The sequence below is a fragment of the Macrotis lagotis genome, chromosome 4 (assembly GCF_037893015.1).
Source record: "Macrotis lagotis isolate mMagLag1 chromosome 4, bilby.v1.9.chrom.fasta, whole genome shotgun sequence".
Classification (NCBI taxonomy): domain Eukaryota; kingdom Metazoa; phylum Chordata; class Mammalia; order Peramelemorphia; family Peramelidae; genus Macrotis; species Macrotis lagotis.
In genome coordinates this window covers 21,092,222-21,106,136 of record NC_133661.1, presented here as the reverse complement: position 1 = coordinate 21,106,136, position 13,915 = coordinate 21,092,222, and the positions used below count along the sequence as shown (strand labels likewise).

At 38.3% G+C, this 13,915-nt stretch overlaps 1 protein-coding gene across 17 annotated transcripts in view; it reads left to right on the top strand.

The window, feature by feature from the left end:
* Positions 1 to 13,915, top strand: part of ANK3 (ankyrin 3) — a 702,796-nt gene that overhangs the window by 575,413 nt on the left and 113,468 nt on the right. For 15 of the 17 annotated variants that reach the window (XM_074232298.1, XM_074232306.1, XM_074232303.1 and 12 more), the window contains 2 exons: positions 4,392 to 4,464; positions 4,640 to 4,702. In XM_074232298.1, the coding sequence (XP_074088399.1) occupies positions 4,392 to 4,464; positions 4,640 to 4,702 (136 nt within the window). The remainder of the gene's footprint in view (positions 1 to 4,391; positions 4,465 to 4,639; positions 4,703 to 13,915) is intronic. The other 2 variants (XM_074232301.1, XM_074232296.1) reach the window with 1 other exon arrangement.

The following is a 13,915-nucleotide window of genomic DNA, read 5'->3' as shown; positions in this document are numbered from 1 at the left end:
CCATCCCCACTCTTTAGAAGTTTGCATTCTACTGGGGGATGCAACATACTCACTTATAAGTATATACAATGTGAGATGACTAGGTGGCTCAGTGGATGGAGCACTAGCCCTAGAGTCAGGAGGACCTGAGTTCAAATCTGGCCTCAGACACTTAATAATTACCCAGATGTGTGGCCTTGAGCAAGCCACTTAACCCCATTCCCTTGCAAAAACCTAAAAAGAAAACTATATACAATATACAGGGTATATACAAATATATTGAAGTTATTAGGGGGTATGAGGAGGAGAGAACTAACAATTGGATAGGGGTCCTTAAGGAGATGGTGATGGCATGAGAGCACAAATTTGAAAGTAGTTGAAGGGATTTTCTTTTGCCTTCCTATGTAATCCCATCATTTAACATGAAGCCTCATATTTAATAAATGTTTATTGACTGCCAAATTGACAAACTACCACGAAACCCAGGCAAATGGGGTTGAAAGGTTATTGTGGCATATATGGAGAAAAAGAGACAATTCTAGATTTTACCTTGCAAAGGCAGACTCCACAAGACATTAGTAATAACCAGACTGGGTGGGCTGTGTAGGAGATGAGTCAATAAAGAACTAAAGATGATGCCAGGGCTGAAAACTTGAGTGACAAGGAAAATATTGGTACCCTCAACAAAACTGGAGAAATTAAAATGGAGGTGGAGTTAGGAAGCCAAGGTGTTGAGTCCCACTTTGGACATTGATTATAAAATGCCGGGGGCAGCTAGGTGGCGCAGTGGATAGAGCACCAGCCCTGGAGTCAGGAGGACCTGAGTTCAAATTCAACCTCAGACATTTAATAATTACCTAGCTGTGTAGCCTTGGGCAAGCCACTTAACCCCATTGCCTTGCAAAAACTAAAAAAAAAAAAAGATTTTAAAATGCCTTTTGTACATCTAGGAGAGAGTGTGGATGATGATAGATGGTCTTGTAGCCAGGAAGCCATGGGTTCAAGTCCAATCTCTGATACAATAGTGACCTCTGAGCAAATCACTTAATTTCTCAATGTTTTAGGCAACTCTAAGACTTTTAAGTTGAATAAAAAGTGCCATTTTGCATTGAAGGAATAAGTCTCCATATCTGGGAACCCTCAGTACTACTGAAATCACCCAAATTCAGTCCCGGCCTCTAGTAGACACCCAGGGGAGATGTCTATTAGACAGGTGGAAAATAAAACTGGTGCCAAGGACAAAAATTTGGCGGCTCTCATTGCAATAAAGGAAGAGTTTTGAGAGGGGCCCTGGATAGAATCAGCATGAGAGAGTGATCTTAAGTCTATTCCATATAAGGATTGACTGAAAGAACGGCAGACCATTATCCTAGAGAAGAAAGGATTTTTGATGAAGGGAAAGGGAAGCACAAGAGTTGTCTTCAGGCAAGCAGAAGACAGTCATGCCAAAGATGGATTAGTCTGCTTTTTATTAGCCCCATAATAAATAATCAGAAGCAATGGGAGGAAGATAAATGGGACAAATTTAGGCTTGATGTCAGGAAAAGCATTCTAACAAGGAGAGCTGCCAGAGTTGTCCCAAGGTGAAATGGGATGCCCAGGAAATAGGTGAATTCCCTTCCTTGGAGGTCTTCAAGTGAGGCTGGATGTCCATGTGATGAGCATGCCTTTGAGGTCTGGGCTGGATTTGATGGGAGAGGAAGAAGAAAGTGAAGAGGAAAAAGCATTCGTTAGGAAAGTGTGCTAAGTGATAATGATGATAAAGGAAGGGGACCCCAGACAGTTGTGGCCTGCCCACATCACCCCATTAGTAGAAAATCAGAACTCAACCTTACTTTCTCATTTCAATGTGAGATGCCTCCTTGTCAGCCCTGTGTTTTGACTTCTTTTCACTTCTAACATAGCTCCCAGCAAGGCTAGTGTTAGACTGAGGGGACCCTGAAATCATAACTGGGAGAAATACAACTTAGCTGCCTCACCAGCACAGAAGCTGACCTTTATTTGGGTTCTTTCCAAAACTTCTCTACTACAAAGAGTTGTCAAAGTGGAGGTTTTTCAGGAACCTAAACAGTCAACCAACCAACATTTACCAGACACTGGGAATACAAAGGAAAAGCAGTCCTGTTCCCAAGAAGTTTCTATCAATGAAATCAATCAAAAAGCATCTCCTAGATGATGGGGATGAAGGGACAAAGAATGAAATAATCTCTTCTTGCAATGGGCTCATATTCTAATAAATTTAGGAGATAGCAAGTGCATAAGAAATAGATGCAGTATCAGTAGAGAATTAATGAGCACGCCTATATACCAATTAGAGAAATATGATATATTGGGATAGGCAGCATTAGCAGTGAGGGGGAGCAGGAAAAATTCCTTTTCTAGAATTATTAAATGTGGTAGGCAGCTGTCAAGAGGGCTGATGTAGGCAATTCTGGAATTTCCTCAAGAATTGATGGTTTCATACTTAAAGATCCACAGCCTGGGCTATGTTTCCTGTCTGCTTCATCTGCCAAAGATACATGTGGGTCCAGAATCATTAGTTACAAAGAGACATCAAATGATGCCTTAATTAAATATGATGATTCCATTATTTGAAATCATGTTCATCATCCTAGGGAATAAAGAAGTTATCCCAGCCTCCTGGCCCTAACATCTAGTCCCAGGTCATTTTGTTTTAATATGAATGTTCCTTGTCTAGTACCATTTAGTTCCTTGGTGTCTCCATATTTTGAAAAGGAGTTCAATTTGTACAAATGAAAAGTTAAGCCATTAAAGTGCAGGTACAGGCAATGGCCGTGAATTCTGACCTTCAGAGGTGGCATGACTCATCAGCTTTCATATTAGAAAACTAGTGCCAGGGGACAGTTCCATCTACTTACTAAGTGGTCTAATCTCCATATGACTTTTCCTAAGGACTCATTTCAGAGGGGTCAGTGATCTGGAAAAATGTGCTCATTACCTCAGTTATAAATGACTCCAAGGCACAGATGATTTGTGCCTCTCTACCAGATCTCTCCTATGCATTTGTCATAATCTATCATAATGATTTGTGTAGATGTTTAATCTCTTTTTGATTAGTCTATTGGTGCTATGAGTGACTAGTATACAACAGGAGCTTAATAAATGTTTTTTGGCTAATTGATAAGGGCAGAGATTACATACTTATAGCATTCATACACTTACATACACAAAGCACTTTGTTGAATCACACTGAAAACTGCAAACATAGATTAAAAGCTATAAAAACCTGACTTTCAGGGACAGCTAGGTAGTTCAGTAGATAAAGCACCGGCCCTGGAATCAGGACCACCTGAGTTCAAATCTGACCTGAGACACTTACTAATGACCTAGCTGTGTGACCTTGGGCAAGTCACTTAACCCCATTGCCTTTTAAAACAAACAAAAAACAAAAACCTGACTTTCATACCACACTTTATCTAAATTATCTCAGAGGTGAAATTTGAATCCAGGTCTCTGTGAGTCTAAGGATAATTCTCAATTCATTCTTCTCTGAAAGAATATAAACTCCCTGAGGGTATAGATTGTTCAGTTTTTGTATTGCTTTCCCAGAACCTTGGACAGTTCCTGGCACACAAGAGGAAATAAATTCTTGTTGATCTGTTGTTTGAATATATGATATTTGGTTAATTCTAGTGAATTAAAGATCTAGGCAGGAGGAAGCAAGACTAAAGGCTCTTTTGCCTACCTTTAATATACTGAAAGACTAAGTCTATTTGGGCTGCTAGAAGCAAGGTGCCATGACATGGTACAAGAAAAATATATATATATATTTTTAGCTATCTTTCTCTTAGGAAAATCTTTCTTACCCTTTTGAGTCATGGAACCCATGGCAATCTGATGAAGCTATGGACTTATCAGAGTGTTTTAAATATTTTGGGTCACAAAGTAAAATAATGGTATTGAAATATAGTTCTCTATAAATATGCATGTTCACACAAATATATTCAAATATCTTTATATGTGTGTATAATATGTCTGTAAATATATATGTATGTATGTATATATGAGTGTGTATTTTTTAAAACAAACTCACAGATTCCAAGTCTGTTTTAGAATAACTCTAAAGTTTAGGAGTCTTTAGACTTTTCCTTTCCCTACAAATTCTGTATGCCAAACCCAGAAGGCCACTGACTTGTACTCAGGGAGAACTTTTAATTCCATTCAATGTACTAAAATCAAGCATGTTTCTAACTTTCCCTGTAGCTTTGTGGTTAAAAGAAAACACACACACACCACCACCACCACTACCACCACCAATTTTACCCAGCTCTATAAGAATGACCTTGGGTCGTCATCTGGTATCTGACACATTTATTCAATAATGGATGTCTTTGTGATGTATGGCTTGGCTACCATGAAAGTGACTGGTTCTTTTTTTTCCCCTCATATAGACTGTCACAGAGAAACACAAAATGAATGTTCCAGAAACAATGAATGAAGTTCTTGATATGTCAGATGATGAAGGTATGGAAGAAAAGCCAATCTAATCCTTTACAAAAGCTTTACTTACAACACCTTGTTTGTCAGATTAACTTCTTTGCAAAAGAAAAAATGACTTGTGATATCATTGAAATGTGTTTTTGACCTCTCCAAAGTAGCCATTTTTCAGATGCTTATTTTGTTTACTTAAATCATACAGTTCGTAAAGCCAATTCCCCTGAAATGCTCAGTGATGGCGAATATTTATCAGATGTTGAAGAAGGTATTTGTGAATTTTTTTTTATCCTGGTGGGGTTTAATCACCCACTTTTTCCCTTTCCTTTCTTGACTTTAAATTTTAACACCCTCTCTAACTAACTTTTTTCTAATGCTCTTGATAGCATTAATTTATGCATCATGACAAGAATGCATTTGATAATGCTAACAATCTTCCTTCCCCTGATTCTCCCCCCACCACCTTTGGATCAAATTTCCCTTAAACTTCTTTTGTCATCTCTAAAAAGAATGTTGTCATTGATTTCCATGGGGGGGGATTCTTTCTGTTGCTGCTGCTTCAAAGCAGAACATTGATGTTTTCTTTTCATTTAAAAATCAAACAAAGGAGAAAATATGTATTTTCATAGGAGAAAAAATAAACAAATAGCTGGGGACAGGGTATCCATGCTGAAAGGGGGAGGGGTTTCTGTTTCTCATTTTAATCATATTCCAAGCAGTAAAGAGGGCTCTGGAACTGATTTGAACTGATTATAAAATCTTAACCTAAAAAAATCCCTTTGAAAATATGTTTTATAATCATCATTGAAAAAATTTTTAAATCATGAAACACTTTTAAAATCATGATTTTGCAGAAGTGATCAACAATTTAATAATTGGTTCACTAATATATATTATATTTAAGAGGAGCTGTTGTCTTTTAACCTGAACTAGAGGTCAAGCATGTGACAAGGTAATAAAAGGGGAAGAAATTACTGAAACACATTTTTAAAGGTAAACCCCAAAGCTTACATATCTCATCATTGACAGCAAACATTAAAATAACAAACTTAGGTTGATAATGCACTAAAATGCTAACCTACGTTGATCATGGAAAAATGTATAACACGTCTTCTTTTAACCTTGTAACTTTACGCCTTTCGGCAGCTATAGTCTATCTTGTCTCCGCCACCCTTTGTTGAGATTTTTTTCTCTCTGTATGGTATTTACTTTTGGATCAGTTCTAGTGTTTCTTGTCTTTTGAATGTCTTTTTCTAATCCTCAGTGGGTTTGGTTCCTCCTTTAAACTGTTTTTATTTGAAGAGGAAATGAAAAAGTTTCTCTACTCCCATATTGCTGGGCTCCATTTTTCATGATGCCCAAGTCTGAGAATGTCCAGGTCTCATCCCAAAGTGCTTAAGTGACCACCAGAGAGCTGCTCAAGCCCTGGGGAGTATATGGTTCCTGTCTAAATGTTGCTCTAAATAATGTTAAAAGGTCTGGACTAATATGTTTTGTTCTTCCAAAATTTCTACCATATAGTTCTTCCTATGCTGCCCCCAAATGGATAAGATTCTTATCCTTTTGATTTTTAAGAATAAGACTTTGTACCATCATGTTATATTTTAAAGCCTTATCCAGCTCCCCTAGAGTTTTACTTATCCAAATATTGTTAACAAAACACATTTTTATCTCAATGTGTCAGACAAATCAAGAAATATGTGTGTCTAAGTGTGTGCTATGTCTATAAAAGGTATTTCTGCAATGACTCTTCCCTCAAGATATTTTGAAATATAACATGATATTCAAAGGCCTAGAAACTTATTACTGCTTGAAGCAATATATTTCAGCTTCTATACTGATGAGATGCTCTGTTTGAATGGACATAGTAATAACGTCTAAGCCTGCCTGCTGTAGTAAAAATCATTGTGCTCCAAAAGAAGGGCTTTCCAAGAATATTGTGCTGAGTTGCCATGAGTTCTTAGCTACTAATTCCTTTGTAAGTTAGTACAAATATGGTTAGCTTCATTTTCCAGAGAAGGAAACTGAAGGACATGGAGACTAAATGACTTGCTGAAGGTCACTCCCCCGGCCCATAAGTGGCAGAGCCAGACCTCTACATCAAGTGCCCTTTCTTTCCTCAGTTTGGGAATTCTAAGCTCCTGAGACTAGAGTTGAAAGAAATCTCCAATGGTATCTGGCCCAACCCCCTCATTTTATGGACAAGAAAACTGATGCCAATGGAAATTAAATGATTTACCTGAGATCACGTAGGTAGGAAGTACACACAGTGAGTTTTGAACCTCGATCTTTGACTTCAGGTCTGGGGTTTCTTCTATATTTACTCTTCTAGTGAAAATAGAATTCATTTTACTCCTGGGCTAGAAATAATTGTCTTTCACTCTGCTTGCAAATTGTGAAGTTGAAACTTTCTGACCAACATATTACAATCCATCCTTAATGTATCCCATCCTAACCTATAAATTAGAGTTCTTGTTTCATAGAGAAATTCTTGAACAGCCAGAATCAAGCTGCTTCTGATTCTAGATTCTGAGAGTCAGGAATTCTAAAACAATTCAAACTCCCAAGCAAATCATTTTGAATATTTAGGTGTCAAAGGAACTCTGGAAGCTTTTGTTCTCTCTTTCATTTGATGCAGTGGCCCCCTTTGAGGGTTTTTCCCAAGCCATATGCCTGGTGATTCTAATAAGTCAGATGCTGCAATAGCCCAGAAAGCTCAGGTTACTAGTGGGCTCTTACCAAAGTTAAAGTGAGCACTGTAGTAGGCCCTTGTGGAATTGTTCATTTCCAAGAAGACAGAAACACACTGAGAGAATATTCACCAAAGCTGGAAAGGGATGAGCCTACTGGCATGTGTGTAAACCCTAAAATGCTGCATAAATATCAGCTATTACTATCACCACTGAGAGGCATCCCATGTTGCTGAGAAAATTAACCATTTTTTCTATAAAGGGGAAGAAATTTTGTAATAAAAATTAGCAAACAGATAAATATTAATTTAAAATAAAAACTGAGTCCAAGGAATAATTTGGGCAAAATATAATTTTAATCTTTCCTTTTTAAATATTATTGATATTTCTTGCCTTTATATCTCCTCCATCGCCCAATATCTCTCTCTCTTTCTCTCTCTCTCCCTCACTCACCCAGAGAACCATTATCCTTTACAATAAAAAATAAAAAAATCCAGAAAAAGCAGTTTAGCAAACCCAATCAGCACATCAACCAAAGTCAAATAGTATGTTTAGTGCTTGATAATCTTAGTTTCCCACTTCTTGAAAGAAGGAAAGGAAATATATTCTCATATTGCTTATTCAGGGTCAGGTTTGGTCATTATAGTCTTTGCTTTAAAACAATGAAGCATATGAAGGAAATAAGTCCATGAGTTAACAAATAACATTTCTTTCATTCCTGGCAAAAAAGATACAGAGCTTTAGAACTGGGAGGGAACAATAGGCCATTCTCTTCATTGTTCAGATCAAGAAACTGAGACTCATATAAGTTAAAATAACAACAATTTGTTTCATTTCTTAAGAAAACGTTATTTCAGCTAACGGTAGTAGTAGATACTCAATAACCATATGTGAGAGATGTAGCAAGTCAACTGTAGGAGACACAAAATTGGATCAATGTTAATCAAGGTTCGACAAAACTCTTTGCTTCCTGAAAAACTTTATTGGTCTCAACAGGAAGAGATATGCTTAAAGTCAAAACTGGAAGGAAATTCAATGGTCATCTTAGTTCAATCACTCTGAGTCAATCAATTCACTCTGGAGTCAATCAGGACCTAAACAATATACAAGGAAGGTTTGGCCAGGGACCTATTATTACTGACCAATGATGAGCACCAGAGTGGTTTGGGTTGAGGCAAATCTAGCCAGTAAACCCCAAGATACCCGGTAAGGTTTCAGTGATCAAAATTTACATTCGGGGCAGCTAGGTGGCGTAGTGGATAAAGCACCGGCCTTGGAGTCAGGAGTACCTGGGTTCAAATCCGGTCTCAGACACTTAATAATTACCTAGCTGTGTGGCCTTGGGCAAGCCACTTAACCCCATTTGCCTTGCCAAAAAAACCTAAAAAAAAAATTTGCATTCCTTTAGGCAGAGCACCTGTAGGGAAGGCTAGGATACCGAATAAGTATTGCCTCAGTCAAACTAAGACCAGTTAAAGACCCCAGCTTAAAAAGACCAAGGTCTCTCACTGCATCCAGGGTCATCTCCAGTTGTCTGAAACACACCTGGCAACTCAACCCCAGTGACCCAAAGGAGAAAGTGAGGCTGGTGACTGCACAGACTTCTCCCACTTAAATCTAATTCATTTGCATGGCATGGCATCACTTTCCTGAAGTCATGGTCCTCTTCAAGAGCAAAAGACAAACAATAATAGCGAAACACCTAATAAGCAATCATCTCAGCGTTGAGCTACTCAGGGCAATGATGTCTCCCTCTAAACTAATAAGGAGCTATTAATGAGGAAGCTTTGAGTTCTGCCATTTAATCTATCTCAGTTCGCGTAACTATTCTATCATCAAGACTATATTGTTTCCCAACTTTTCCAAGAGAACATGGGAGACTTTGTCATACTTTGCCAAAAATCTGGATAAACTTTATAGACAATATTTCCCTGATTTACCTGTCCCATAGCCTCTCCAAAAAGAAAGAGAAAAAGAAATCAGATTAGTTTGAAATGACCTGTTCTAAATAAAAAAACATCCTGGCTCCTTGATCACTGCTTCCTTGTCTAGATTTTCATTAGCCATCCTTTTAATAACATGGTCTGTAAGTTTGGTAGGAATCAAATTCAAGCTCACTGACCTATAGTTTGTAGGCACCATTCTCTTCCCTTTTTTGAAAATCACAACTACCTGTGTCTTTCTCCATTCAAGTATCCCCGTCTCTGTAATTTTTCAAAGATCACCCAATAGTAATTCAGCAGGCACATTGATCAGTTCTTTCAAAATTCAAGGATGCAGTTCATGTGAGTCAATGACTTAAACTCAGTGAGATGGTTCCATTAAACCCCTACTTATCTTAGGTTTTATTTTCTTCTTTGTGATTTGTGTTTTATACTTTCCAGACCAAATACCTTTCTCCTTTGTCAAGAGGACAGCAGCACAAAAAAAAAAAACCCAACTGAATAGCTTCACCTTCTATCATAAGAGAACACAGATACTCTGACCCCCAAAACCAGTGTTGTTTCCACTCATTCCTTACTTCTTTTGGGGATTCTATATGTTAGACACTAGGATCATCATATTTATTATACCTGGGGAACAAAGTAACATATGATTATAAAACTGTGATGGCAACATTGGGATATTGGAAACCATTACCATTGTGGGATGGGATGAAGAAGAGATAAAGAGGGGAACTGTTCTGAGAGTTGGCATTGTTTCCAGCAAAATTTATATGTCCAAAATAAAGATAGAGAAGAAGTTAGCATGAGGAATTTTCAAAAAGAATTCTGTCCTATCCTGACTCAATTCTCCACTTTCCTTCTGCCTACCCTTAATAAATTTCCCTTTCACTGTGGCTGATTTCACCTTATATGGATCTGATGACATCCACTGATTGCTAGGGTGCAAATGATAAACCCCTCTCCTTCTTCCCTTACCCCTCCAGTAGTCTTCTGAAAGTCAAGTTTGCTAACCTAAATCGTTCTCCAGTTCCTGAAATGGGTGAGGGAGTTATTTTAGAATGGGTAGGCTTCTGTTTCTTCTTGGGACCAGACCTCCCAGGTTTTCCAGGGCATTCCTGATTTCAAGAAAATGATGTGTACTTACATGAAAGTTTGAGAAAGTAACATCACATGTTCAATGTGAAAAATATTGTCACCAACTATGGGAAGTGGCTTTATTGTTCCCCAGCTTAATCAATCTACAATTATGTGAAGAATTCTAATTTCTTAATCATAAATGGGACATATAAACTGGACTCCCACACCTTTACCTCCTATCCACCCCACCCTTCTTTGTAAGTGCACAATCACCATTTTAAGAGTTCACTGCCTGGTTCAGATAAAGACACACCCATAACTGAAGGACACCCTGTGACTTGTAGAGAAAGGTATTCTAAAGAATGGCACAGGTCATCTCAAACTAGTTAGACATCTCACCCTTTTAAATCTGAATGATGTCAACAAAGAGTTCTAATTTACTTTGATTTTTAACCCTTACTTTATACATATGTGCAAAGGTTTCTGTGATTATGTAAGTAATTCATGACTCCTTCCTTTGATTTCATCTCCTGTGAATTTGGATGTTCCTTGCTATCCTGCCAGCATCACAGAGACTCTCTATGGTGTCCAACTTATTGGATATACCTAGTGTGAGTCCAGGGATATACCGTGAGGGGTTGCAGGTGAGGCAGAGCTGAGGCTCAAATCTGATGCCATTTTCTCTATTCTCTTTCTGACTGAATGCTGTTTTGATTAGAGTTCTAGACTCTAGGCAAATACTTTCCTAGCAGCTCTTAGCAGATTTGCACAACAATACCCAGCATTCCTATCTTTCCAACCAGGGACCAGATATTCAAATTTTATTCCCAAACACCATTTTCTTCACCAGCTATTCACTTGCCAAACATCCATTTCTCTTTTGAAGCCTTCAATCAGCATCAATAATGCCCTGAAGGTCTTTATATTTCTTGACCAAGACTTCTTTCTCAGCAATGCTTCCTGGAAGCCTTCAGCTGTCATATTTGTGTCTGAATGAATGCATGAATGAAGCATTTAATATGTGCAAAATGTATTAATGAATTACTAGAAGTGGATAGTATTCCCCTGATCAGTTATCAGATGAAACCACTCCCACCTCTGACCACCAAGATACCTTCCAAAGCCACCAAAGTGGGAGATATAGCAAATAAGGCTATGTCAAATATATATGTTAGGTAGCAAATGGGATCCAAAAATAAATAAAAAGAATGCATCCTTGCCAACAAGTATCTTCTGATTAGAGAAACCAAATGAAGGCATGTTTTATGAGTATATTAAACAATGGATGAGCACCACATTGTCCTTATTTACCAACCAGTGTTGTCTTCTACCTTTGTATCTCGTACACTGAACTATCTTTTTACAGTAGATTTACTATATTAGTGGTGTTGAACACTACTAAACAATTAGAGAATAGAATAGTATTTCTCTATACAGATTTCTTCAGTGTATCTGTGATCTTACTGATATAAGATTTTCCCTCCAACACCAGATCCCAACAGACCCATGCGTTCTCATTCTATGTAATTATTGTCTAGCTTCTTCACAAATCTTCCATGTGAAATTTCCTCAATGTACTTAAGACATTGTTTTTGAGCTCTTTTTTTTAATTCTGTGAGCACCTGGATAGCATTTGAGTTGTCTCTTTATGTCCAACCCTTGTATATTTATATTTTACCTCAATTCTTGCAAAGAAGTCATTCCTGAAATTTGCTTCAACCTATTCATGCCCACCATGCATGCCTTCATTTCCCTTTGTGTTAGCAATGGTGATTCTTTTATAATTCTTCTTCCAAGAATTTGAGATATTCAAAAATAGAGTATAACTTCCCCAAGTGCCGTCCAGTCCAGTCTACTGGACTTCTTCGATTTTGGGACCAACGCATTATGCGCCTGCAGTGCCTTCAAAAGATGGGGGGAACTGATGAACTGATTAGGCATCCAAGTGCATGTCTAAATGTAGGGAAGAGACCTTTTCATCCTGTTTTTCATGAATAGCTTGTTAGACTATTCTGAGGAATGCCTGTAATGTTTTGGGACTGGATAGAGTCAGTATAGTATCATCCACAACCAGGACGACCTGGAGGGTCTCACCACATACAGGGAATACCTCTTCCTTTGAGTGCTATATCTAGCAATGGTGTGATCTAGGATTCAAATTCAAGGTCCTTCCTGACTCTAAGATAAATATTCTTCCATTTAACCATGTTGAACTGAATGGAGAATATACAAATCAGAGTTCTTAATTGGCATTCATAGCCTGCTTTGATTTCAAGGGGGTCATCAACATGGATGGAAAAAAAATCACATCTTTATTTTACTAGCTTTTGGTTTCCTTTTTGTAATCCTATATATGTTATACATTTAAAAACATTCAACTGAGAAGGGGACTATGATAGAAAAATAGATATAGATACATGCATATATGTATGTGTATGGTTCTGAATGCCTGGAGCAGTTGGTGAAAGGTAGACACAGAACAGGGAGGGCAGGTTCAGGGGGAACCAGATGGCCTAGGGAACCTGTCCAACTGGAAAGCTCCATGTTAGCCCCCACCTCTGACTGATAGGATAGGATCAATGTGGGGGTAGTAATTAATTCATTTGAGAATAAATCCCAAATGACCTAGATTGAGAATCATGTGAGAGTTCTCTTCACTTGGGCTCATTTTAGTTAATCACCTTTCAATCTGTAGGCATCTGTTAAGCGCTTGTTGTATGTCAGGAGCTTGGGATTCCTAGCAGGTGATCATCCAAAATACCCCAGCACCTGATAGGCAGGAGGCTGGGTACAAAGGAGGTAGGTGTAGAATGCATGCCTAGCAACATGAATTCAGAGACAGAAAAGCAAAACAATCAGTACCCTCAAGGAGCTCACCTTTGGGTGAGGGAGACAACATGTGGAGAAATAGATATGTGTAAAAAGTATGCAAAGGAAATCCAAGGTGCTTAATGGGATGGGGTGGTGGGGTCAATAAGATGGGAAATCTCTCTGACCAAGGCCCAAAGACACCCATTCTGGGTCAGACTGTATTAGCTTGACAAGCCATTGTCTTTCTCAAAGAAGTTTCCCCTCTATCCAGAGTCAATCAACCTAGGAAAGACTGAATGCCTCTCTTTTGGGGACTTGGGTTTAGTTACGCTTCTCCTAGGAGGACAACCTGGGACATTTGTATTCTTCCTAGACCTGGATGAGTTCCAAACCTGAATCATGCTTGCTGACTTTACAAACTCTATCTAGCCAGGATTCTGTGGCAGTAAATTGCTACAGAGTTTTTAAAAAGCCAGTCAACCTTGCTAATCAGAGAGAGCAGGGCAGGGCTTCAAAACAAAGATTACAAGAGGTCTGGGAGTCGGGATCTGGACTTTAATGCAATTCATCTGGGGAGGGGAAGAAGCTCAGGGTGTGTGGGTGTGGGTGTGGTGTGTGTACAGTATGTGGTGCATACATGTATGATCTGTGTGTGTTATGTGTGTGATTTGCAACTTGTGTGTATCTGTGTGGTGTGTGCATATTGTGTGATATATATGTTCTGCTATCTGTGTTATGTAGAATTGTGTGGCATACTTATTTATGTGTGTGGTAATATGAATATATATGTGTGAGAGAGATGTAGGTATGTGCTGTGTATGCATATATGTGATGTTCATTGTGTGATGTGTGTTGTATGTGTGTTGTGTGATGTATGTGCATTCTGGTGTCTGTATGTGTGGTATTGTGTGGTGTACTTGTTTATATGTGTGTGGTATATGCTGTATTCATGTTGGG